General features: G+C 43.6%; 1 protein-coding gene across 1 annotated transcript in view; it reads left to right on the top strand.

Annotated features, from left to right (window-relative positions):
* SHC4 (SHC adaptor protein 4) overlaps window positions 1–26,342 on the top strand; it is a 133,799-nt gene that overhangs the window by 76,763 nt on the left and 30,694 nt on the right. The window contains exons 4-6 of the mRNA XM_073568459.1: window positions 14,482–14,605; window positions 20,532–20,581; window positions 22,411–22,462. Of these exons, the coding sequence (XP_073424560.1) occupies window positions 14,482–14,605; window positions 20,532–20,581; window positions 22,411–22,462 (226 nt within the window). The remainder of the gene's footprint in view (window positions 1–14,481; window positions 14,606–20,531; window positions 20,582–22,410; window positions 22,463–26,342) is intronic.

Below are 26,342 nucleotides of genomic sequence, written 5' to 3'. Positions count from 1 at the left end.
ACTTCTCTGGTTTTCTGGACTTAACTAGTATTTCTGTTTTTGCCTCCTACTGTGACTCATTCATAACAGGGAGGAATAGGGCTAAGCAACAGCACATGTGAAAAAGACTTGGGTATACTAATAGATCACAGACTGAATCTGAGTCAACAGTGTGATGCTGCAGCAAAAAAGGCAAATGCAACTCTAGGATGTATTAACAGAAGCATACAGTCTAGATCACGTGAAGTCATTATTGCCCTCTACTCCTCTTTGGTCAGACCTCATCTGGAATACTGTGTCCAGTTTTGGGCACCACATTTTAAAAAAGACATCAACAAACTGGAGCAAGTTCAGAAAAGAGCGACCAGAATGGTGACCGGTTTGCAAACCCTGTCCTATGAAAGGTTGCATGATTTGGGAATGTTTAGACTGCAAAAGAGAAGACTGAGAGGAGACTTAATAGCTGTCTTCAAATATCTCAATGGCTGTCACATTGTAGAAGGATCATCTTTATTCTCATTTGCACAAGGAAAGACTAGAAGCAATGGGATGAAACTGAATGGGAGGAGACACAGATTTGTTATGATTGGGTCACCGAGGAGGAAAACAAGACCAATCTAAGCCACAGAAAACTGGAGAGGTTGGTAACAAAGCGGATTGAAGACCCCTGATCCTATCCACACAACTAGCAGTAGCCGTGGAGCCTACCTACAATGATTCTAGACGCCTCGACACAGCCGGAGGACTAAATAAGCCTAAAGCAAGAAAAGGGGAAATCTAAACTGCCCCAGAGCAGACCCCAAAGGAATAGATAGCCCCCAAACATGTATTGTCAGTGAGACAAGATGAAAACACAAACACAGGTAGGAAAATAGGCTGAGCAAACAATGGGGCCTACACTAACTAGAAAGGACAGGAAAGGAAAGATACTGTCTGCAATCATGCCAAAAAAACCCCTGCAAAAATGTCCAACACTTCTGACAGCAAAAAAAACCTGAAGTCACTAGACTTCACCCACTATATCAGCACTCTGGCATATTCTGAAAACAGAGCAAAAAGAGGCCAATCTAATAAGGGACAAAAAGCAAACTGGCACAAACAGTAACATAAGAATGGAAATTCAGCACAGCCCCAGCCGGGGCTGGCTGACCACACAAAACTGAATAGACAAAACAAAATCAAATGTGAGCAATAGCAAAGAACACTTAGCTTGAGAAGGCAGGGACTGAACTGGAAACTAAGACCTCAGGAGGCAGGAAAAATCACCAGCAGGGGCTAGAGGGAGTCTGCTGTCTTAAATTCAGTCCGAGACTCCAGATGTCCAATCGTCGTCCTCATTATCAGGTGGCAGGTCTCTATTAATTAGATCAGCTTCATTACCTCCTGCAACCACCAGAGGGAGCCCGGAAAGAGAACTCACGACTCCTCTGTCAATACAACCAGCTCCACCACCCTCACCAGCAACCAGAGGTAGGCCAGAAAGTGAATTCACAACACAGATTAGATATTAGAAAAAACTTTTTGACAGTTAGAGTGATCAATGAGTGGAACAGGCTGCCACAAGAAGTGGTGAGTTCTCCTTCATTGGAAGTCTTCAAACAGAGGCTGGACAGACATCTGTCTGGGATGATTTAGCGAATCCTGCTTTGAGCAGGGGGTTGGACCAGATGTCCCAGGAGGTCCATTCCAACTCTACGATTCTATGATTCTATGAATCCTTATTATAAAGAACCTGATACCTAATATCACAATACACACTGCATATATTACTAAATAGATTTTTTAGACCTGATGAGGATGATGCATTTACTTTGAATATCCGTGTCAGAATGGCTGCATAACCCTTTTCAAAAATTTAGCTCAATCTCTGCCCACCTAGCCTGATTGACAGCTCCTCAGTGTCCCTCCTGCTGCTGAGAGCTCATATTGCTCAGTACAAGCTACAGTTTTCAGTCAAGCTGAATGCTTAGAGCTTGAATACATATGGCCCATGAGCCATTTAATTTTTTAACTGGACTCATAAAATGCTTAATTTAATATCAGGATCATATGGCCATTCTGACAAGTATTTTCAAAGTAAATACAAATAAATTCTGGAACAAATGAAAAATAAAGTAGTTATCCAAGAGATCACAAAAGACTCCATAACAACATACAAAGAACGTCTTCAGGCCTCACTTGCCTCTGTTAAGGTCAGTGTTCATGACTCCACCATAAGAAAGAGACTGGGCAAAAATGGCCTGCTTGGCCAGAGTTCCAAGACGAAAACCACTACTGAGCGATAAGAACATAAAGGCTCATCTCAGTTTTTCCAGAAGACATCTTGATAATCCCCAAAACTTTTGGGAGAATATTTTGTGGATCGAAGAGACAAAAGTTTAACTTTTCAGATTGTGTATATCCCATTACATATGGCGTAGAAGTAACATAGCATTTCAGAAAAGGAACATCATACCAATTGTAAAATATGGTAGTGGTAGTGTGAATGTCTGGGACTGTTTTACTGCTTCAGGACCTGGAAGACTCGCTGTGGTAAACAGAACCATGATTTCTGCTGTCTACCAAAAAATCCTGAAGGCGAATTTTTGGCCATCTGTTTGTGACTACAAGCTGAAGCGCACTTGGTTTATGCAGCAGGACAATGATCCAAAACACACCAGCAAGTCTACCTCTGAATGGCTTAAGAAAAACAAAATGAAGACTTTGAAGTGGCCAAGTCAAAGTCCTGACCTTAATCCGATTCAGATACTGTGGCATGACCTTAAAAAAGCGATTCATGCTCAGAAACCCTCCGCTGTGGCTGAATTTCAACAATTCTGCAAAGATGAGGGTGCCGAAATTCCTACAGAACATTGTAAAAGACTCATTGCCAATTATTGCAAACACTTGATTGCAGTTTTTGCTGCTAAGAGTGGCTCAACCAGTAATTAGATTTAGGGGCAATCACTTTTTCACACAGAGCCCTGTAGGTTTGGATTTTTTTCCCTTAATAATGAAGACCTTCATTTAAAAACTGTATTTTGTGTTTACTTGTGTTGTCTTTGTCTAATATGTAAATTTGTTTGGTTATCTGAAACATTTAAGTGTGACCAACATGCAAAAGAATAGAAAATCAGGTAGGGGGCAAACACTTTTTCACACAACTGGATATCTTTATTTTTTTTGTCTTAAACACTCCTCACTGTTACCACCAACTTGCTGCCCCTTGCAAAAATAAAAGAGGCAAAGAGTGAGTAGTGGTGGTTTATTGAGAATCTGATTAGGTAGTAGGACACATGGGAGAAGACAATCTAATAGAGTTTGCTTGTGAGAAGCATTTTCATTTGGGCTTTCTAAGAAGACACTAACATGTTTTGAGCTTTGACATTGGCTGTGTCCCAAATAAATGTACAAATTGACCCAGCAGTGAGTGTAAAAAATAATGCACGGACCTGGAAGGACACAGAGAATAAGGGAAACATGTTAGTTTAATTATGTGTTTTTGTATATAGTACTTAATTTCTGTGTGTAGAGCTTTTCTACACTTTAAATTGATAAACATATATTGATGATGATTAGTGAGGGCTCTTCTATGCTTTTGCATAAGAATCAGCAGTAACAGAGATCAAAAGAGTGAAATCACACATAGAAAGATAATGTGATGCATTCCCTATTTCTTTTAATGGTGGGTCCAATGTCCACCTCACCTAAAAATGAATTAAAAAATAAATTATAATTATAATTAAAGGGATTGTCCACTACTAGGACAACACCTTATCATCCTGAATGTTTGCCCCCATTAAAATAAAAACACTCAGGCCATGTTCACACATTCAGAATTTGGTCAGTATTTTACCTCAGTATTTGTAAGCCAAAACCAGGAGTGGGTGATAAATACAAAAATGGTGACATGTTTCTATTGTAGATTTCCTCTGATTGTTCCACCCCTGATTTTAGCTTAGAAATACTAATGTAAAACACAGACCAAATACTGACAGTGTGAATATATCCATTTAGTAACCTCACATGCTAGCGCTGTTTCAGCTGGGATGGCGGTGACACCGGAGGTGAGTATAAGTGTTTTTATCTTAACCCTGTTTGGTACGGGCTCTGGCACTGAGCCCGCACCTTTACGGACACATGACAGCTGAAATATACAGCTGACATGTGTTGTGATCCACCCGCAGCTGTTAAGTAGTTAAATACCACTGTCAATCTCTGACAGGGGCATTTAACTCGCGCTTACCGGAAACGTGTCGGAAATCCCACCCATCAGTGACCCCGTCACATGATTGCGGGTCACCGAATGGTCAGCATGACAACCAGAGGTCTGCAGCAGACCTCTATGGTTGTCATTGCCGGATTGCTATGAGCACCGCCGGGTGGTTGGCGCTCATAGCAAGAGATCATTTCTGCTACACACAGGCGATCTGATCATCACCTGTGTGTAGCAGAGGCGATCGAAGTACTGCAGCTTCTAGTCTCCCATGGAGACTATTGGCAGCATGCAGAAAGTAAAAAAAAAGTTTTAAAAACATTAAAAAACATAACATTTCAAATTACCTCCCTTTCGCCCCATTCAAAATAAAACACTAGAAAAAAAATCAAATATACAAATATTTGGTATTGCAGTGTTCAAAATAGCCCGATCTATCAGTATAAAAAAAAAAATTAACTTGATCGCTAAACGGCATAACGAGAAAAAAAGTCAACATAACGCCAGAATTACGTTTTAAGAAAACTAAGTTAAAAGCCTGACTGTATGAACAGCAAGTGTTTTTTTTACATAGACATGAATATATTCATTCTTTTGGGCATTCTTAATAGCTTTTTGGGGCAATTTTCGGAGTGGACAGACTCCAAATCTGCTTAAATAAGACATTGTGTGAACATACCCTAAAGGAGCATTTTACACTTGTTTGGCACTGGCTGCGGAATAATGCTTTGCTAACTTGTCCAGAAAAACTTTTCCATTTTGCGATAATGAGCTCATTAGAAATTGAAAACCCAGTTAGTTCCATTGCTGCCATTTTACCAAGAACAAGGTTTACAAGGTCAGTTAACAAGTCTGTAAAGTTTTTCAGCAAGAAATGAAACATAATATCTCAAACATGTGATCTTCAGACTGTTATCTAAGGCTTCTTTGTTCGCAATGGTTTTAGCAAAGTTATCCTCTCCATGACCAGAGCAGGGGAGGAATCTTTAGCGGGAAGTGCACAGTCTTTTAATTAGCAAATTGGCGTATAATTCACCATCCAAGAAATTTGTCTGGTTTTATAATAAAGGATGTCACCAAATGTTACAAAATGAAACAGATAAGACTCAATGACACATAAACGTCATAAAATATACTTATGTAAGGGGTGCATAATAATAATAATAATCTTTATTTATATAGTGCCATCATATTCCGCAGCGCTTTACAGTTTAACAGTTTAAAAACACAACATTAAAAATACAGTAATTAAAGTAAAATAAGACGACCCTGCTTGTGAGAGCTTACAATCTACAATGAGGTGTGGGAGATACAAAGTACAGGTGTGTATTTACAATGATGTATTTACAATGATGGTCCAGCCATCTTGAGAAGGTGGGGGGCAGAGATAGTGAATGGGCTACACACACACACTTGCACATATAATGACTGATTAGTGAACGTGATGGGCTGCTCTGAATAGATGTGTTTTGAGAGAGCGCCTAAACTGTGCAAAGTGTGGATAGTCCTAATTTCGGGAGGTGCGGATTAGTGCAGAGGTTAGTCGAAAGTCTTTTGCAGAGCGCAGCGGTCGGCTAGATAGACAGAAATGAGGGAGGAGATATTGGGGGATGCTGCACTGTGGAGAGCTTTGTGGGTGAGAACAAGTACTTTGAATTGGATCCTATAATGAATGGGCAGCCAATGTAAGGACTGGCGAAGTGCGGACGCGTCCGAGTACCGATTAGCCAGGTAGATGACCCTGGCTGCTGCATTAAGTATGGACTGGAGAGGGGAAAGTCGAGTAGCGGGGAGGCCAATTAATAGAGCGTTGCAGTAATCCAGACGGGAGTGGATCAATGCTACAGTGAGGGTTTTTGTTGTTTCCATGGTGAGAAAAGGGTGAATTCTGGAGATGTTCTTTAGGTTTAGGCGGCAAGAGCGGGCAAGATATTGTATATGGGATGTGAAGGAGAGGTTGGTGTCAAACATAACACCCAGACAGTGTGCCTGCTGCCGGGGTGTTATTATGGTGCCACCCACGGAGAGGGAAATGTCAGCTTTAGGGAGGAGTAGATGGCGGGAGCAGAAGAAGTTCAGTTTTTGAGACGTTAAGTTTCAGATAGAGAGCGGACATGACGTTGGAGACTGCGGACAGACACTGGCGTTCTGTAGTACAGTGGGGGTAAGGTCGGGGGAAGACATGTATAGTTGTGTGTCATCAGCATAAAGATGGTACTGAAAGCCAAATCTGCTGATGGTCTGTCCAATTGGGGCCGTGTAGAGAGAGAAGAGAAGGGGGCCAAGGACTGAGCCCTGAGGTACCCCGACAGCGAGAGGAAGAGGAGATGACGTGGAGCCAGCGAACAAAACACTGAAGGAGCGGTCAGAGATAATAAATAAAAACACATTTTCCAATATGCACATTAGTAGCTGGGACATTTATATTAAGGTACAAAGGTTGATAAAGTGTTTTGGGTGACATAATGTCTGCATTTATGACGCACACTGAAGAGCAGCAATACTTTAAGTAAAAAATAGAGAACTGAGAACTTGATTTATAGTTGCGTAAATGGAGACATTTGCATCTAAAATGAAATTTTATATGGAATGCTTTTTATTTTTACAAAGTTATCTATAATTTCAGGCAAGAACAGTTTCTCCACTTAATAATCAAGAACTGAATATCTAAAATGATTTTGACCATACGTGACTTTGCACATATGTGTTTACATGGCACTGCTTACATGGCAATCATGTAATCTACAGCAGAAAAATGAGTGTCGTAATTAATATATTGCATAGAGAATTCATGATGCCCTTTGGGAGTAAATCTACTACCAGGTACAGGTGGGTTGTGCTGAACATAAATCAGCATTGGTACCACATTTCTTGGCTAGATGTTTTCAAGTTGTTTTCAGGCTTTTGTCTGGGATTAATATAACCAATTCTTACACAAAAATCATGCAAGAAAAAAGAAGGAATAAGCCAAAAATTAATAAAATTATTATTTAAAAATTGTAGTAAAGCAAGAAAATTTCCAAAGAACATGCCAAGGTAAGTGCTTACACCAGAAAAAAAATATCTCAATAGCAATGTAGTGCAATTTCTACAGAACAAATTTAGGGCTCTCAACAATAATATATTCACATGGAGCACTCAGTTCTGATCATGAAAAATCAATGATAGCAAGATTTAGTATATAATATATTAATTGCAACCATGTACATATAATGCATGAAAATTTCTATAGCACCTCATAAAAACAATATATAGATGCAAAAAATGCATACAATTAATTAATCACATACAGCACAAGCATATGATACATATAATCATTATATATAGAGTATGATAAAAAGACGCTACATGCTGACTTGTACAAAACAATTAAGGAAGGGGCAAATTATTAATTGCTCAGTGCATCATTTCCTTCCCTAAATAGACAAAAATATATGCAAAAGTGCCCATATTTATGGTTTTTGAAGGTGTCATTAAATTGTGGATGAATCGATATGTATAATTTTGTCTGGGATTGTCCAGCCTCAGGCTATAAGTCTTCTGTCAACCTATGTGACCGCAAACTTGTGAATCCTCAAAGTGTGTGCACTGCATGCAGCCAGGATTCTGCTGTACTAAGAGCTGCAGGCACGTGACCGAATATATGTGATTTGCATTCATGCTGTCACATACCAACTTTATGGGCGCAGCCTCACTGAATGAAAGTGTATTGAGCAGGGTCAGACGCGCTGTCAGTCAGTGCACTGTGAGGATTTACAAGTCTAAGTGTACCCTACAGGTATACTAGTGTGCCCTAAGGTTGGACAACTCCTTTAAAACCACATCAAAACAAACTATGGCTGTCCTGCAGAATTTTTGGCAACCTTAGAGATATAGCCTAGATAATGTTAACCCACTTTTAAATACCCTATCAGGGAATTCAGAGTAGGTAGGAGGGAGTCTCTTATTTGGAGAGAGTTGTTATTTTTATTTATTTTTAGAGCACGTTTGATTCCATAATGCTGTACATGAGAAGGGGTTACATATAGGATACAAATATAACAAACAATTAGCAAACAAACAATGACAGACTGGTGTGGAAAGGAAAAGTCCCTGCCCTTGAAGCCTTGCAGGCTCAAGGATAATGGGGAAGGAGAGAGTAGAATAGGGGGTTGCGGCAGCTTCAATCGTGGTGAGGTGGCAGCAGGGTGATTGCAGGCTGTAAGCCTTCCTGAAATATTGGGGTTTCTAGTTCGCCAGAAGGCTCCAATTGTGGCAGATAGTCAGATGCGTTGATGCACAGAATTCCAGAGGATGAGGAACACTCAGGATAAGTCTTGGAGGTGATTGGGTGAGGAATGTATGAGTGTAGAAGAGAGAATGAGGTCTTAGGAGGACCAAAGGTTGTGTGTTGGAAGATATTAGATTAGTTTGGAGATTGATATGGAGTAGACAGATTATGAATGGCTTTGTAGGTCAGTGTTAACAGTTTGAACTGCATACATTGGGGAATTGGGGGCCAATTAAGGGATTTGCAGAGGAGTAACTTGGAGAGGGGTTGACTAGTTGGGCAGTAGAGTTAATGATGGACTGGAGAGGTGCGAGAGTGTTAGCAGGAAGGCCACAGAGGAGGATATTACAGTAGTTGAGGTGGGAGATGATGAGGGCATGTACTAACATTTTAGTAGATTCAGGGTTGAGGAAAGGACAGATTCTGGAAATATTTTTGAGTTGGAGATGGCAAGAGCTTGGATGTGCAGCTTGAAGGACAAGGCACAGTCAAGGTTAACTCCGAGGCAGCAGACTTGCGGTACCGTGGAAAGGGAAGTGTTGTTAATTTTGATATATAGATGGATTGGGTGGGGGGTAGGCTAGATGGAGGAAAGATGATGAGTTCTGCTTTGTCCACATTGACTTTACGAAGTAAGCGATGAAAGATGATATGGCTTAAGGACACTTTAGGCTTCTGGACAGCAGAGAGGTGACATTTGGGTCAGAGAGGTAGAACTGAGTGTCATCAGTGTATAGTTGGTTACGGAAGCCATGGGCTTTTTGTGCTGTCCTAACCCAATGGTATAGATTGAGAAAGGTAGGGGTTCCATAACAGAGCCTTAACACACAACAACAGAGAGAGACAGCTTTGTGAGGAGGTAGTATAGGAATAGAAGACCCTAAATTTGCGGTTAGAGAGGTATGAGGAGATCCAGGAGATAGCAAGGTCCTTGACGCTAAGGGAAAAGAAGATTATAGTAGACGGGAGTGGTTGATGGTGTAGAAAGCAGTGGACCGGTCTAGAAAGAGAGAATTGTCTGTTAACTTTAGAGGTAAGTCGTTAGTAGAGATGTGTGAACTTGTTCAGAAAAAGTTCGTCAATCTCAAATTCGGCACGAATGTAGCTCATTCAGATACGTGTTTGGCTTCCAGAGCATTTTCCCTCAAAATCGGCAAAATTCGGGCACAGTTAGGTAAATGTCCGTGTTTCCACGAATGCTTTAGTTAGGACTTTGGCTAGAATAGTGGTGCTGTTTGGTGAGCAGGAGGACATGTTTTATGAGGGGAGGAGGTGGGATGAGGTCAGAGGAGCGGTGGACTGTTTTTTTTTTTTTTATTAACTTAATGTGTGGAGATTCCTGCAGCCGATCAGTGTGCAGAAACCATCCACAGTGTCCAGACACAAGGGCTTCTGTCATTGCCTGCCAAAGTGACATGTCCCTTTCCATATAAAAAAATGGACATGTTATTTTGGTGGTGCCATTTTGTCAGTGTAACAGCGCAGAGAGGCTGCTCCTGCTGCTGCAGCAAGTTGTCAGATAGATAGGCTGTTTATTATCAGATACTTCAGCTAGATAGGATCCTGTGTGAAATTGACCTTCCAGCATCTAACTAATTTGTGCTATTAATTTTGCGCAGGCAGAGGGCCACATTTCCTAATTTAAATCGTTTGGGCTAATACTCTGTTGCAGTCAGGAGGCCACTGTTATTGTGGGTGGCCTGGAGCAGGAAACCCCGGGAGTGGACCCTCTGGGCCGTGGCACCGAGGGGCCCCGGTCGAGCTGCCAGGTGGAACCGACCCCTATACAGGGACCGTTAGGAGCAGGCCCAGGGGTTCGAGTACCACTGTAGCCGGTACCGAAAGGGGCGGCTCAGGATGGACCGGAGTAAGACTGTGAGACTGCAGTAAAGAATGACAATACAAGACTGGAACCAGGAGGCCGGAAAGAAGTGAGACAGAAGACTGGAACGAGAAGGAATGACAGGAGTAGGAACACTGGAGACAGGACTGGAGTAGGACAGCAGGAACACTGGAGACAGGACTGGAGTAGGACGGCAGGAACGCTGAAGGCAGGACTGGAGTAGGATGGCAGGAACACTGGAGACAGGAATGGAGTAGAATGGCAGGAACGCTGAAGGCAGGACTGGAGTGGGACGGCAGGAACACTGGAGACAGGACTGGAGTAGGACAGCAGGAACACTGAAGACAGGACTGGAGTAGGACGGCAGGAACACTGGAGACAGGACTGGAGCAAGATGACAGGAACACAGGAGGCAGAACTACGGAAGAGAACCAGGAACACGGGTAGCAGGACTGAGAGGCTGCTGCAGAGAGCAGCCGAGAACGGAACTGCAGGAGCAGAGAGCACACGATGAAGCGAGGCCAGAGTGCTAGGAAACACAACGATCAGGCGCCTCCCTCAGGGGGAAGCGGCCTGATATGGCCCCGTCTGATCAGCCATTGGTCAAAAGGTGCTTCCGGGTCAGGGCACAGCCGGAGCATAAGAAGCAGGAAGGAGGTGCGGCCGCGGCCTATGGCGCATGCGCATAGAATGCAGGGAGGGCATCGGTCGTGAGCCCATCTCAGGTGACCGCTGCGGCCGTCGGGTGGAGAGAGGCTGCGGCGTGGGAGCGGAGGCCGGCTGCGACGTGGGAGCGGAGGCTGGGTGAGTATGGCGGAGCGGTGTAACAGCCACATTTCATATTCAAAATTGTGTGGGCTAATATTTTTGCAATCGTCAGGCTACATTTCTTAGTCAAAATTGTTTAGGCTAATACTGAGTTGCAGTCAGGACTCAAGAGGCTACATTTCTAAATTAAAATCATTTGGACTAATATTGTTGTGCAGACACCAGGCCAAATTTCCTAATCAAAATTGTTTGGGCTAATACTGTGTTGCAGTCAGGAGGCCACATTTCCTAAACAAAATCATTTGGGCTAACATTGTGATGCAGGCACGAGATCACATTTACTAATAAAAATCGTTAGTGCTAATATTGTGCTAATATTGCTGTGCAGGCAAAAGGCCACTTTCCTAATCTAAATTATTAGGGCTAATTTTGTGTTGGAGGCACACTATCTCAGCAAATAAATACTGACTATTAATTTAGTGAGAGGTGGCTGAAAGGCCTGGGCTTAGGGTTGTGAAATAACTGGTTAAAAGTGGGTAAGAGTACATCCAACATAAGTGGGAAAAAGCGAGGTCGTAGTGGAAGTGGGAACAGGCTTGGTGTTTGATGTGTACGTGGGTTAGGTGGTAAAGTTACTGAAAGCTCTACTGAACAAACACCGTGTCATCCTATCCAAACACAACTGACAACATTTGTTACTGGATGAGCTACTCGACTCCCTTTCTTTGGCAGCCATACAGCGTTACGCCTTGTAGATGAGGGCCAGAAAGAGAATGTGAATGGCAAAAGCTGCATCAAGTATCCTCTCCTCTTCTTCCCCCAGCTTAACATCACACACAGTACAATCCTCAGATGTGGTACCCCAATTACCCTTGTTTCCCCCCGCATCACAACTCTTCAAATAGCCCAACTGACTGTGGGTAACCACAGGTGGGTGAGACTGCAGAGCTGTACACACATTCTATTCCTTAAGCATCAGAGGTCTGTTCCACACAGAATCCAGATGAGGAAAGCATCTGCACCGATGCCCAAATTTTTTTCCTTTTGGTTCCGGGGCCTGAAGAAGTAGGATTCAAGCAGTATCCAGACCCTCATCACGAGACATTAACCCCCTGGGGGAGGAGGTGATCCTGATGAACACCAGATACCTGAGGTGCACACGGACTGTACTGTGCTGTCAGGGCAGGAAGAGGAGGAGAGTGACACTCAGGGTGAGGAGTGGGAGAACAGAAGATGACAATGACGTTGTAGATCCCACTTGGTAAGAATCCAGAGGCAAGCAGCTGAGTGGCTCAGCAGAGGAGGTGGAGGAGGAGGAAGACGAGGAGGTTACAATCCATCATCCTGCACAGACATGAAGTGATGCAACCACGACAAGCACTGCATCCTCAACCACAAATGTGGCTATGGCCAGCAGTGGTCTTGGGTCCCACAGTTCACAGGGGGAAGCAACAGTTGCCTAGCTTGGGTCTTTTTTGAGACCGCAAGGGATGACCCAACTAACATGATCTGCCAACTTTGCAATAAACTACTCAGTAGAGGCAAAAATTGTAATAAATTGACTATAACATGCATGAACCAGTACATGCATGATCAACATGCGTTAGTCTGGGAATCTCACTGTGCTAAAAGGCAGACTAGTGGGCCTTGCCAACCATTGGCAGCATCTGCTGCTTCTTAGTTCTCCATCACCATGATAAGTGTTCTCACATAAGTCTCCAGCGCAGAACCTCCACTAGTTTACTCCCTGCACTCGGGGTGAGTGAGAGCCTGCCAGCTGTTATGGAAGTGGAGATGCCTGCTGTTCTTGCTTCACCGAGCACACCACATTTTTCTCAATTCACCATAACATCTCCACCTGCACCTCACTCACAGTCCAGCAGTTTGTCGTGTTCACCCTACTCCACCCTCTCTCAGCACAGCAGCCAGCACTCTGTCCCGCAGTTGTGGTCATGTAAAAGAATGTTTTCTCCTACACATGCCAAAGCTAAAGGCTTGAATTCCACCATCTCCAATCTGTTGGGAATGGAAATTCTGCTGGAAATGCTGCTTTTGACGGTTTCCAAAAACTCATGGCCGTCACAATCTCCCAGTACCAGTTTCCCAGTCGCCATTACTTCTCTAAGAAAGCTGTGCCTGCCAAGGTGCATTTCAACACTGACACCTGGACAAGCAAACATGGCCAGGGGCATTACATCTTGCTGACTGGATGACTCTGGTGGCTTTGTAGGCAAGGGGGTAAGGGGCTGCTCAACAAGTCTTGGAATCCAAAAGGCTTGTGGGACAAACTTCTGTATCTAACACTTCCTCCACTGCTTCTGCCTCCTCCACCTGCTATAGGGCCTCCACCTGCACCCTCAACGAGACACATGTTCCAACAGTGCAGAGAGAATCCCCCCCACTTCTGTACTGCGCAGCCAGGGATCACCGCCCTTAGGCGGTGTTTAAATTAATATGCCTTGGAGATCGCAGTCACACAGTTCAAGAGTTGTGAACAGATATCCAGGCGGAGTTTGAGCAATGGTTGTATCCACTGAACCTGGAGCCAGGGAAGGCTGTGTGTGATAACGATGCGAACCTGGTGGCGGCCCAATGCCAGGGGAACTTCATAAGGTGGAGTAACACCTGTGGAGGTTCCAGATTGGGAGTGAGGAGAAGCAGAGAGAGGGACAGGAGATGGAAGAAGAAGAGTAGCTGGTTTGTTTTGTGTTTTAGTAGGAGGGATCTAAAGTTAAGGAGCAGGTCTGCAGATGAAGTCATGTGGGGAGGTAAGACGGAAAGTGAGGTAAACATTTGTTTGGAGAGTGCTGAGTTTTTGAGGTAGTGAAGGAGAGTAAGGATTAGTGGAGCAAAAACTGTAATGGCATAAGTTAGTATGGTGAAAAGTAATTGTGGGAGATAAAGCAGCAAGCTCAGTTAACAGTGATAGTTCTTACCTTCTGGTCACTTCTGAGACATTTCTGTTATGTTTCTAATGTGCACTTAAAAGCTGCACTTCAGAAAATGCATTCAAGATGTTACAAAGAAGGTCTCATTCTAAAGAATAGCGGGCACATCTAACCACTGCACGAACAGGCAACTGATTTCAATGGATCCATTGTAATGCTTCATTACTCCTCATTACTCCTTTGATTGGGCTGTATGGAAATTAAAAACTTGCTGCCATGTTATCCCACAGACAACTGATTGATGTAGGTCCCATCAACAGGAGACCTTATGAATCCTCATGTAGCTACCTTGGATGTCTGCTGAAAATCATCTATGTATCCATATTTTAATTGTGTGTTTTTTTGGATTATGATAAGGAGGGAATAGCAAACGCTTAAGAAGATTTAGAGCTTATATATCAAGTCAAAATATAAGCAGCATAAAACCAGCATTTCCATTGGCACCACAAATAATTTTCTTTCTTATTTTTTTTTTCAGCCTCCTGTAAAATTTCTCTTCTCTATTCTGGGGAAGAGCAATCTCCAGTTTTCTGGAGTTAACGTCAAGTTGACCATCTCCACCAACAGCCTTATGCTGACTAATATTGACACCCAGCAGGTAGGTGTGAAGACCGTGCAAATGTACACCATAGTATACTATGATACAAACGTAGGTTTATTGCTGCAATTGAATTGCATACAACTGATTTTTACACACCACATTCAGATATATGTGAAGTATATCCAAGTAGAGATGAGGTCGCACTCAACGCTTCGACGGGAGATAGCGCAAAACGATCGTTGTCAGCTCCCTCTGCACTCCTGATGTCACTCCCCCGACCCGACATGTGTAACATGTGCCAATAAATCAAGCAATATCTTCACCAGCTCGTTGAGTGCGACCTCATCTCTACTTGGATATACAGAGCATTGTGAATTCTCAGGTCTAGCATCCGAAGCTGCCAGTTATCAGCGCTTCGAATACCGCACACCAGCTGAGGATATACGGTAATAGCGGTGCTGTCCGCGTTTTTTCTTTCATTTTATGCAGATATATGTGAAGCCTGAGATTTCTACAACAAATCTGCCATCTGTGAATATATCCATATACCGTATTTTTCGGACTATAAGACGCACCCCATATTTTCAGAAGGAAAATAGGGAAAAAAAATTAATGTGTCAAATGGGGGTCTGTCTTACAGTCAGAATTCAACTTACCCAGTGGTGGATCAGCAGCACTGGTGGAGCGGGGTCACAGAAGATGTTTGGTGGTCCAGCAACATGACTCCCATCCCAGGCTGGTGCGGCAGCTTCCGGGAAATCACATCCCAGGCTGGTGTGACTGGTGCGGCAGGTTCGGCGGTGGTGCTCGGCAGGGGCTGGCTGGCACTTTCCAGCCTGGGGGGAATTACAAGGTAGTGGCCCTTGAGTTTCTGTGGCCCTCCTTTTCCCTGCGTATCTCTGGCCATTGCATTAAAGCAGCAGAGATAACAGGTTTTAAAAACAGGCTGGTACGTAGATATGGGAACAGTAAGTCTGTGTGCCTGCGTTGCGTTTTATTAAAAAAGGATTAAAAAATGCATCCCGGTGCAATCTTATGGGATTCCGCAGTTGCTTTGTCAATGCTGCGGATTTTACGGCTGCAGAATCGCATAGCGGTAAAATCCGCAGCATGTCCATTATTTCTGCGGAATCGCGGTGATTCCGCCGCCATAAGATTGCATTGAAACACTCACTTTACGCATGTGGCTAAGCCCACCATGCGTAAAGTGAGTGCTTCATGTGTGGATGGTACCCAGGGTCTGGAGGGCCGACAGAAGGTGAGTATATCCCTATTTTTTTTTCTCTATTATTTTTAACATTCTATCTTTTACTATTGATGCTGCATAGGCAGCATCAATAGTAAAAAGTTGGTCACACTTGTCAAGCACTATGCTTGGAAAAGCACAAGCATTCTGCAAGCTAAAAACTCTTGCAAAACGCTTGTGTTTTGCGGGAAAACGCATGTGAATTCTGCATGCGTTTTACCCGCGGCAGGGAGTTGCAGAAATGCTGCGGACATTTACGCAGCATTTCTGCAACGTGGGCACTTAGCCTAAGGAGCTTGCTGCATAGATATGGGAGCAGAACCAAGCTTACTCCAGAGATATGGTAGCAGAATTGAGCTTACTCCAGAGATATGGGAGTAGAACTGAGCTTACTACAGAAATATGGGAGCAGAACTGAGCTTACTACAGAAATATGGGAACAGAACAGAGCTAACTCCACAGATATGGGGTAGAACGGAGCTTACTCCAGAGATATGGGAGCAGAACAGAGCTTACTCCAAAGAATTGGGAGCAGAACGGAGCTTACTCCAGAGATTTGGGAGCAGAACGGAGCTTATTCCAGAGATATGGGAGCAGAACCGAGCTTACTACAGAGATAAGGGAGCAGAATCAAGCTTACTTCAAAGATATGAGAGCAGAACCGAACTTACTACAGCGATATGTATCAGAACGGAGAATACTCCAGAGATATGGGAGCAGAACGGAGCTTACTACAGAGATGTGGGCACAGAACCAAGCTTACTACAGAGATATTGGAGCAGAACCGAGCTTACTACAAACATAAGGGAGCAGAACTGAGCTTACTACAGAGAAAAGGGAGCAGAACCGAGCTTACTACAGAGATTTGGAGCAGAACTGAGCTTACTCCAGAAATATGGGTGCATAACAGAGCTTACCACAGAGATATGGGAGCAGAACCGAGCTTACTATAGAGATATGGTGTATATATGTAGTATATATAGTGCGATGGCCCCAGTTTGCACCATAAATATAGTGCGATGGCCCCAGTTTGCACCATAATTATAGTGCGATGGCCCCAGTTGCCCATATATACTGTATAGTATGGTGGCCCCAGTTCTCCCCATATATATAGTACTAGCTGAAGAGAACGGCGCTGCCCGGGCATAGTAACTAACTGTGGTGAGTTATAGCAAATTATAATTATCCTCCATCCCATAGTCCCGTGCCCATATACCCGTCATACATATCCTCCATCCCATAGTCCATTGCCCATATACCCATCACACATCCTCCATCCCATAGTCCCGTGCCCATATACCCATCATACATATCCTCCATCCCATAGTCCAGTGCCCATATTCCCTTCACACATCCTCCATCCCATAGTCCCGTGCCCATATACCCACCATACATATCCTCCATCCCATAGTCCAGTGCCCATATACCCATCACACATCCTCCATCCCATAGTCAACCGTTATGACATCATAATGAGCGGCGGGGCTTGCAACCTATGATGACATCAGCATCGCCATGGAAACCATTATGACATCATAATGAGGGGCGGGGCTTGATACGCACACACTTTTCCCCATTATGTAGATAGGGGCATTATGACATCATAATGAGGGGCGAGGCTTGACGTGCACACACGTTTTCCCCATTATGTAGACAGGGGCAAAATTGTTTGGTGAATTGGAAAGCGCGGGGTTAAAATTTCGCTTTACAACATAGCCTAGGATGCTCTCTTTTGTGGCTGTAGCTGCAACGGTGCGGATGCCTATCCCGGACATACACACACACACACACACACACACATACACACATACATACTGTACATACATACACACACTTTGAGCTTTATATATTAGATAATAGCTCCAGTTTTCCCATAGATAGTATATAATTCTCCATATTAAAAATAATGAAGGTTATACTCACCTCATCCTGATTCCCGGCACTGCAGCCTCCATTTTCTCTTCCGGTCCACAGAGCGGCATGAGACAATAATGTCAGCATGCCGCTTGTGTGAGCACATTGAAGTCTCAGAAAGCTGGGGTCTGCAGGTTATGGGACAGGCCAGGGCTTCCACTAGGAATTTCGGGGCCCCATACTGGCAAAATTTTTCTGGTTCCCAGGTTCTACACCAGCTCCGCCTCCACCGTCCCACCGCCCACTCTTGGAAAAACTCAACTTCCCCACCACAACCTCACCGATCAGATATTAAAAGTTCCCATCGAACACCAGATCACATTCATAACCAGTAGCTTTTGTTCTGGCCAAAATAATTTTTAAGCTGATACCACAACGCGGTAGACTCTTTAAGCCGGGCCCTACTCTACTCTAAACTATTAAAAATAAATATATATTTATGTATTTTCTTTAAGGGAATGAGTCACATACATTAACTTTTTTTAAACAACCATTAATACCACATACATGGGACAAATATCGTCACACCATGACCAGACCACATATTACCACCACATAGTGACCTAATAATACCACATACAAGGAGCACATGCTGCCACACCTTGACCAGACCACATATTACCACCTCATAGTGACCTAATAATACCACATACAAGGAACAAATAGCGCCACACCATGACCAGACCACATATTACCACCACATAGTGTCGGAATACTACAATACTGATCATTAATTTAAAAAAAGCACAATAATAAGTGCCATTGTATACAGGAACTCTGTATTTACTGTCAGTGTACATGTAATACAGTGATCACCACTGCCAGTGACATTATACACAGGAGCTCTGTATATAGTATACAGTATATAGTGTCAGTGTACAGGTAATACACTGACTCACCAGTGACGTCTCTAGCTGAAGTCCTTCTTCTTTTCTTTTCTTTTTCATCCAGCACAGACCACCATCACTTCTTCCAGTCAGTACTCGTCTCTGCATAAAATAACAGTTACCTACAGCAGCACTTCCAGAGCACATTCCCCACTTTTTCCCTTTCTTCTACACTACACATCTGAATACAGAGGTGCACCACAATCAATATATAATTGGATATTATGCAACCCACCATTCCAAATATAAATTATAATCCACCTTTGTGCGCCCACTAACTATAAATAGCCATTTTCCCCATTTAATATATAAATTAACACCTGTATTCTTACCCCAATTCATTACCAGTCATTTCATCCTCAACGCCCCCCACGCCCCCCACTATGTGCAGCCCCACTTACCCCCGCTCTCCATCATGTGCAGACTCCTTTATCCCCCAAACTCCATCATGTGCAGTCTCCCTTATGCCCCCCACTTCATCACTTGTAGTTACCCTCACCCACTCACCCACTGAATTAATTTTATAAAGAAAACAAATATGTTTTCATACTTACCTCACAGTCGCTCCCCAGCAGCGCCTTTCTGCTTCCAGCCTCCAGTACATGTTGGTGCGTGCGCGATGAGTCATCGCGCACGCCCAACACCTGACCCGGAAGTACAGAGAACATGGAGGGAGCAGGAGCTATGCAGCCGTCAAGGTTAGACGGCCGTGTAGAGCTCCCGGCCCCGGCATGATAGGACTGTGATGCGGGCAGCTGTGTCTGCTGCTGGCTGCATCACAGTACAGCAGACACGGTCTCGCACAATTTGTTGTGCGGCCGGCCCTGTACAGCTGCTGGGGGAAGCCGCCTGGCAGGCATTTGCCTCTCTGCCACCCGGTCCAGCCCGCCCTGGTGCTCGGGTCTCTGCCAGCATCTTGTGAAAGCCTGGAGGCCCCGCATATCTATTGCTTCGATGCGGTGGCCTCCAGGAAATCCCAACCCAGGCTGGTGCGGCAGGATCGGCGGCGGTGGTGCGGGGGGCTCCGCCAGCATCTTGTGAAAGCCCGGAGGCCTCGCATATCCATTGCTAAGATGCGGTGGCCTGTTGGAAAATGGCTGCCGAGATCTCAATCTGAGCATGCGCTGCCCCTGGTGGCCATTTTCATGGAGACTACCGCATCGCAGCAATGGATGTGCGGGGCCTCTGGGCATTCACAAAATGCCAGCAGATCACCACACCACACCACAGAGCACCACCACCGAACCTACCGCACTTGCTGCCCCAGCTGCAGCAGCCTTGGAAGGGAGTGTGATCATCACTCGGCAGTGTTGAACTGGGACCGCCGCAGAATCACCCGACTCCTGCTGCCACCACAGTATATGTAAGTATACAATTTTGCCAAAAAATTTTTAGGGAAAAAAGTGCGTCTTATAGTCTGAAAAATACGGTAGTCACCATTCTCAACCACTGAATAGCCACCTCTTCAAATCAGATGCCATTCATTGTATTCATGGACACCAGCATTTTCCTGAAACCTTATAACCTTTTAAAATGTATCTGCTCCTGGGTAGATGTTAATTCATGATGTCACAGGAATAGTAATCTGGGGAAGTAATAGACAAGCAAAAGGACAAGTTCTGAAAACAAATAAAGAAAAGAATAATGAGGCAAACTGATCATTGAATGGGAGGAATAACACAATAGGTACTGGATACTAATTCTGGCTGGAGGGACTACTCTTGGTTTGGGAATGGGAATATAAATAAAGTTGTATGAACTCCTCTCTCAGCTGGTGTCTGAATTAGTCCTGGATATAATGTGCAGTGAAGCATGGAGGTTAATAAGGAGAGGGTGAAAATATTTATCACCTTCAGGTTATTACCATATATTGGATTAGGTATAAGTCTTGTATGAAGTCGGCATAGTTTTTACCTTCTCTTTGTAATTTTCTTAGGTAGTTGCAAATCACCATATGCAATCAATATCATTCGCTTCTGGTGGAGATCCGGTATGTATTATATTTATTCTGTTTTAAAACAATTTACACTATAGCGTTATCTATATTTTTACAGAATGATTCTGTATGGAATAGCACAGCAGACTACAAAATGTGCTAGTCTGACAGACTCCAAAAGCGCACTCTTGTCTTCTGTCAGGTGACTGTAGGATTATGGATATGTCTGACATATTTGACGGCGAACAGACACTGCATAACGATGTGAGAAGCCACTCCATCTGTCTAGATCTGTTTACTTTCAGGACACATCCTAAATGTTATCGAATCACACCTTTCTATGCGTTAAATGTTATTTGTATGAAATTATTCGGGGCCGGAAAAAGGCCAACTGTAATTCCTCCAGCAGAAATACTAACATAAGCCCCCGAACACATCAGGGAAAAGTCAGGTGAAATGTCTGATTCCGACCATAATGAATGATCATCAGCTGCCTTGGTGAAATGAACAATTGTTCATGTGAACCCGATGGTCTACTGATGAACATTCGCCATCATTCAAAAGACCAATTGTGCATGTTGGATTTTTTTGGGCTGATTATAAGTACTTATAGAATCACAGAAGTTGGAAGGGACCTCCAGGGTCAAAGCAGGATTCACAAAACCATCTCAGACTGATGTCTGTCCGGCCTCTGTTTGAAGACTTTTGATAATGGCTGTATCATCATTTGAAAAATCCAACACGGCCAATGAAGTCCAAAATGTTTTTTTTAATGTTTTCTGACCAATGAATGACTGTTCCTCAGCACATATTTGTCTCATGTGTATGGGGGTCTTTAATGTCCAAAAAAGCGTCTGGCCCAGTGATTACTACTTTATCTCATGTCTCTCGGTACTGGATGTTGAGCTTCTGATACATCTATTTACATGCGAGTTAAGGAGATTAAGATCTCTTTTTTAAACCACTCTCTTAAGGCCCCGTCACACACAGTGATATCGCCAGCGAGATCGCCGATTTTGTGACGCCACAGTGATCTCGCCAGCGATATCACTGTGTGTGACATCAATCAGCGACTGGCCCCCATGCCGGGTATCGCTGATCACGTTCGAACATCCTGGGCCGTTTTTTGATTGTTGGTCTCCCGCTGGCCAGCGTGCATTGCTGCGTGTGGCAGCGAGAGACCAGCGATCAGTGACGCTGGTAGCTGGTTTCCAATGTAAACAGCAGGTATCTCTAAGAGCCACGCAGCTCTTAGTTACCCACTGTTTACCTTGGAAACCAGCATGCACGCTGGTTTCCAAGGTAAACAGCGGGTAACTAAGAGCCGCGCAGCTCTTAGACACCCGCTGTTTACACTGGAAACCAGCTTGCTCGCTGGTCCTGATCGCTGGAGGGGCTGTCTATGTGACAGCTCACCAGCGATCAGCTAACTATTTCCCAGCGATCCCATCCACGTCGGATCGTTGGTGGGACCACTGGGACATTGATACGTGTAACGGGGCCCTTAGGGTATATGCAGAGAAAATCTGCTGCAAATACTGGAGTGTTGGTAGAAAAAATGCTGCATAGAATAAGCACATTTGTGTATACTTGTTTGTGCTTTTTCTCATTCATTGTGTAAAACACTGCAAAATGCTGACAGAATTGACATGCAGCAGACATGAAACTGCTTTAAATCTGGAAAGAAAAATGAGCAGCATGTGCATGAGATTTTAGAGATCTTACCCACTTTGCTATTACAGTAAAACACTACAGTACAAAGTGGAAAAAATGCAACGTGTGGACATTCCCTTATACTTTGTTCTTTAGATTTAGAGTTCCGTTAACAGTTGCATGATCTATGGATTTTTAACATTGAAAATGTACCGTATTTATTATTTTAGGACACAACTGACTATGTTGCATACGTAGCTAAAGATCCAGTTAACCAAAGAGGTATGATATACATTACATATTTCCTTTTCTCTACTTGAACATTTACCTTTGTTCACTCTATTAGATCTATACAATACACAAGGGTCATCAAGAAAGTTGTAATATCAAAAATCCTTGGTACTGATTCAATGTAAGCTAGGAGCAGAGCAGGACAGCTTGTAACTAAAATGCAGTGGTATGTGCACTGCAACCGTAGTTATAGAAGAACCAATAAGACCGGCTTCACATATCCAAGTTTTGCAGTCCATCTATGGACCATGATTTCCAGACCAGCTGTTGGTCTCCTGACTGTATTTCTAAAGCCTCGTAAATGCCTATGAGTTTGTTGAGTTCGGGCCAGGAGATCACATCTGTTTGAAACTGGTCTAAGGGTTTTAGACTTCATGGGTAACCCAAAAATATAGTCGAAAAGGACCTGGATGACACAGATCTCCGGCCAGCTGCAGTAGAAGAGCTCAACGCAGGAAAATGCAGTTTGTTTCCTGCGGAAAGTAGATCAACTGTGGACCAGTTAGAGACATATACAGAGGGTAGGGAAAGTATTCAGACCCCTTATATAGACAGGTGGGTGCCTTTACAAATCAAGTACTATCTGTTTAATTAAATACAGCTGGACTCCAATGAAGGAGTAGAACCATCTCAAGGAGGATCACAAGGAAATAGTCAGCATGTGACTTACATGAGTGTCTGAGCAAAGGGTCTGAATACTTATGACAATGTGATATTTCAGTTTTTCTTTTTCAACAAATTTGCAAAAATTTCTACATTTCTGTTTTTTTTTCGTCAAGATGGGGTGCAGAGTGTACATTAATGAGAAAAAAATGAACTTTTTTGAATTTACCAAATGGCTGCAATGAAACAAAGAGTGAAAAATTTAGAGAGTTTTGAAAACTTTCCGTACCCACTGTAGGTGTCGCAAATGGTCTCACATCCCAAGGGACTTGAATGCATTCAGTGAAAACCAAAATGATGTGGAGGAACTTCAGTGAAGCCATAATTTGTCCTTAGCAGATATTTAGGGTTCAAGAAGTGAGACAGTGACCTGTGTGTGGGCTAGACTGTTGTTTTATATGTAGTTTTGAAACAATCACTGTTTTATCAGCAGGATATTATCATTTGAGGACCATTAAATGTGCTGCCAGCTAGTTATGCATATATATGAGCAGCTCTGTATAACCCTGCCTCACCACAGTTTGTCAGTTTTCTGTGTTCACTGTACATGAGCAGAAAGCAGCCAATCAGTGATGTGGGCGGGGTTAAACAGAGCTCAACATTCAGAGAACTGCTAGAATAGCAGCAGATAAAACAGTAATTATACCAAAATAACAGCAAGCAGCTCAGAAAATGACACATCGCTGGAATCAGGGTCTCTTCCCCTTGCTGCTCTCAGATGGGGTAGTGAAAACCGGGTGACAGATTCCCTTTAAAACTTAAATCAAAGGTGAAAATAAGGATATTACAGGGGTAAAATCAAAAAGTGCAATTAAATTAATCATTACACAGTAGTCTGGATTTCTAATTCTTTTAATTTCTCATATTACCATACAGGATAAATAAACGAGATGTCATTAGTATGGGACTTTACATTGGAACATATTTTATCAAGTGTACATACAGATAGATACAACTAAATGGTGTGATGTTGCTGTGTGGCATTTGGATCACCCCCAGGGCAAATGGAGGGGTTGATTTCACACTTGCTCGGTACCGGTCCGGTGTCTTAAAGGGGATGTGTGGCGGTGAACCAGTCCGTGGCCCTGGGTGTCCATGTAAAATAGGTGGAAATGAATAAAGTTTATGTATGGATAAGTTTGTGATGCCACCTGTGGTATCTGGTCAGAAGGGGACCAGCACTGCAGTGCAGATCCTCTGGGACAGATGGTGGGATGCAGCAGAGGTGTAATAGCTCTCCACAGGCAGAGCTGTAGTCCCAGGGCAGCAGTAGTAGATGTTGAAGTACATGGTGTAGTGTTAGGCACAGAGATGTAGCAGTGCTGAGTATGTTGGCGAGGGAAGAAGGCAATGTCACAGCTGAATGCAGTTCCAATGCTTTACTCACGTTTCTGGCATGGACAGGTGCCCGCTTCAGTGCTGTGTCCTCCAGGTCAGGGGCTCAGCCAACTCCCAGGCAGATGGAATACACCCTTCCAGCACTCACTTCCTTATGTGCCTTTTCTGAACATCTCTTTACTAGCGCTAATCTGAAGTACTTGCAGTTATGAATTACATTCAAGTTCCTCTTTCTTGCTGTTACTTAGAACTCCACACGCATGACAGGCAGCTGTAGCCAACTTCGGGGACTTGTTACGATCATGTCCCGGCTCACACACGTTGCTGCTGTGTTGTCGAGTCTCAGGTGGGAATAAAGTAGTCTCAACTTCTATTCTTCCGGTTTCTGCTGTAGGATCATTAGTATCACACACAGCCTCGGATACCGGCGTCCGACCTTTGGCGCATTAAACTTAGGAAAGGGCTCTGCTCTAGCCCTAGTCCCTAGTCTCTCCTCCACACGTTCCGTACTTTTCTATCTTTCTTCTGAAGAACTGATTTTTCTTTCTTACTCTTTCCTTGCCAGCAGCTCCAGCTCACAGGAGACTGCTGCATCTATGTCCTTTCTCTGCTTCCCCCTCTAAGGGACTTCTGACCTAACTTCCTGTGGGCTTTCCTCTTTTAGTGCAGTCTAAGCTCCACCTGCCTCCCAGCACCCTTCATGAACCAAAGCAGCTGCCATAAAGGGTTCTCTGCTGTTCTAAGGTGTCCGTGCTGGGAGCAAGTGCTGGAGTCTGGTCAGGTGTTCCCATCTTACCTGAAGAGTGGGATACTACACCTCAGGAGAAGGTGCAGTACCTCTGTGGCGACTGAACTCTCAAGGGCGACACACATTCCATTACATATGAAGCAATGTATACTAGACAGATAAGAAAGAGAGGAAAAAAAGAGAATATTTATTTGTGGCTATATGGCCTGCATTAGTCATGGAGGAGTCAGACTGAAGCTGAACAGAGTCTCCAGTATCCTCCAGGAAATCTGATTTACCAGCAGCAGTGATACAGGAAAAGAGCATAACAGAGTTTTTTTTTTTGCTCAGCTATCAACAGCTTTGGTTTCTCATCTGCTGCCTATCTCCATCAGGCACACAAGCTGCTTCATTATTATGTCGGACCAAATAGACTTCATAGAGTTGGCAGGACTGAATCTGAAAATGTACCCGTACATGATGAATGGTCGCAGACATCACTTTAGGAAGAGAGAGCTGAACCTGCAGAAAATGTTGCAAATAACTCTAACAACATACAAAGTGAAGGTCTCAGATTTAGCTTTTCCCACTGGTTCAGGACATCCGAGTTACATTTTCGGGCAGCTTGCATAATGTCAAATTGTTCCTCATCCAAGAAATGGATTTGATCACTAAATCTAAAGTATGTGACATGGCCACTTCAAAATAGCCTCAGAAATAAAAAGGAAGTCAATGATGCACTACATGATGTGCAGTGGTAAACCACCACTGATCAGCAATATGGTTGCATGGTGGTGGTCATTTAATAGCCTGGTCTAGCACAAATGCTCACTGAATGAGCTATGATAAATTTCTCAGTGTACATAGGCTGCATTATTCTCGGCAGACCGAGCCCTGTTAAGAGATGCCAACTTGACTTTTTATTTTTCTCTGTGCAGCTTAAATAAAAATTACAGAAAGACTAATTTTTACAGATACATTGGAAAACCATAATAAATCAGTCTGATTCTAAGTGATAAATGTCTACAGCCCATAATTCTGATAATCTTAATTACTTACCGGTAACAGGATTTTACAGAGCCCATGACAGCACCACCTGAGAGAGGGTATCCCCTCATCAAAGAAGGGAAACCTACTGAATAA

This window comes from Dendrobates tinctorius, unplaced genomic scaffold, assembly GCF_039654945.1.
Source record: "Dendrobates tinctorius isolate UK_male_01 unplaced genomic scaffold, ASM3965494v1 ptg000022l, whole genome shotgun sequence".
NCBI classification, from domain to species: domain Eukaryota; kingdom Metazoa; phylum Chordata; class Amphibia; order Anura; family Dendrobatidae; genus Dendrobates; species Dendrobates tinctorius.
This window is presented reverse-complemented; position numbering and strand designations above follow the sequence as displayed.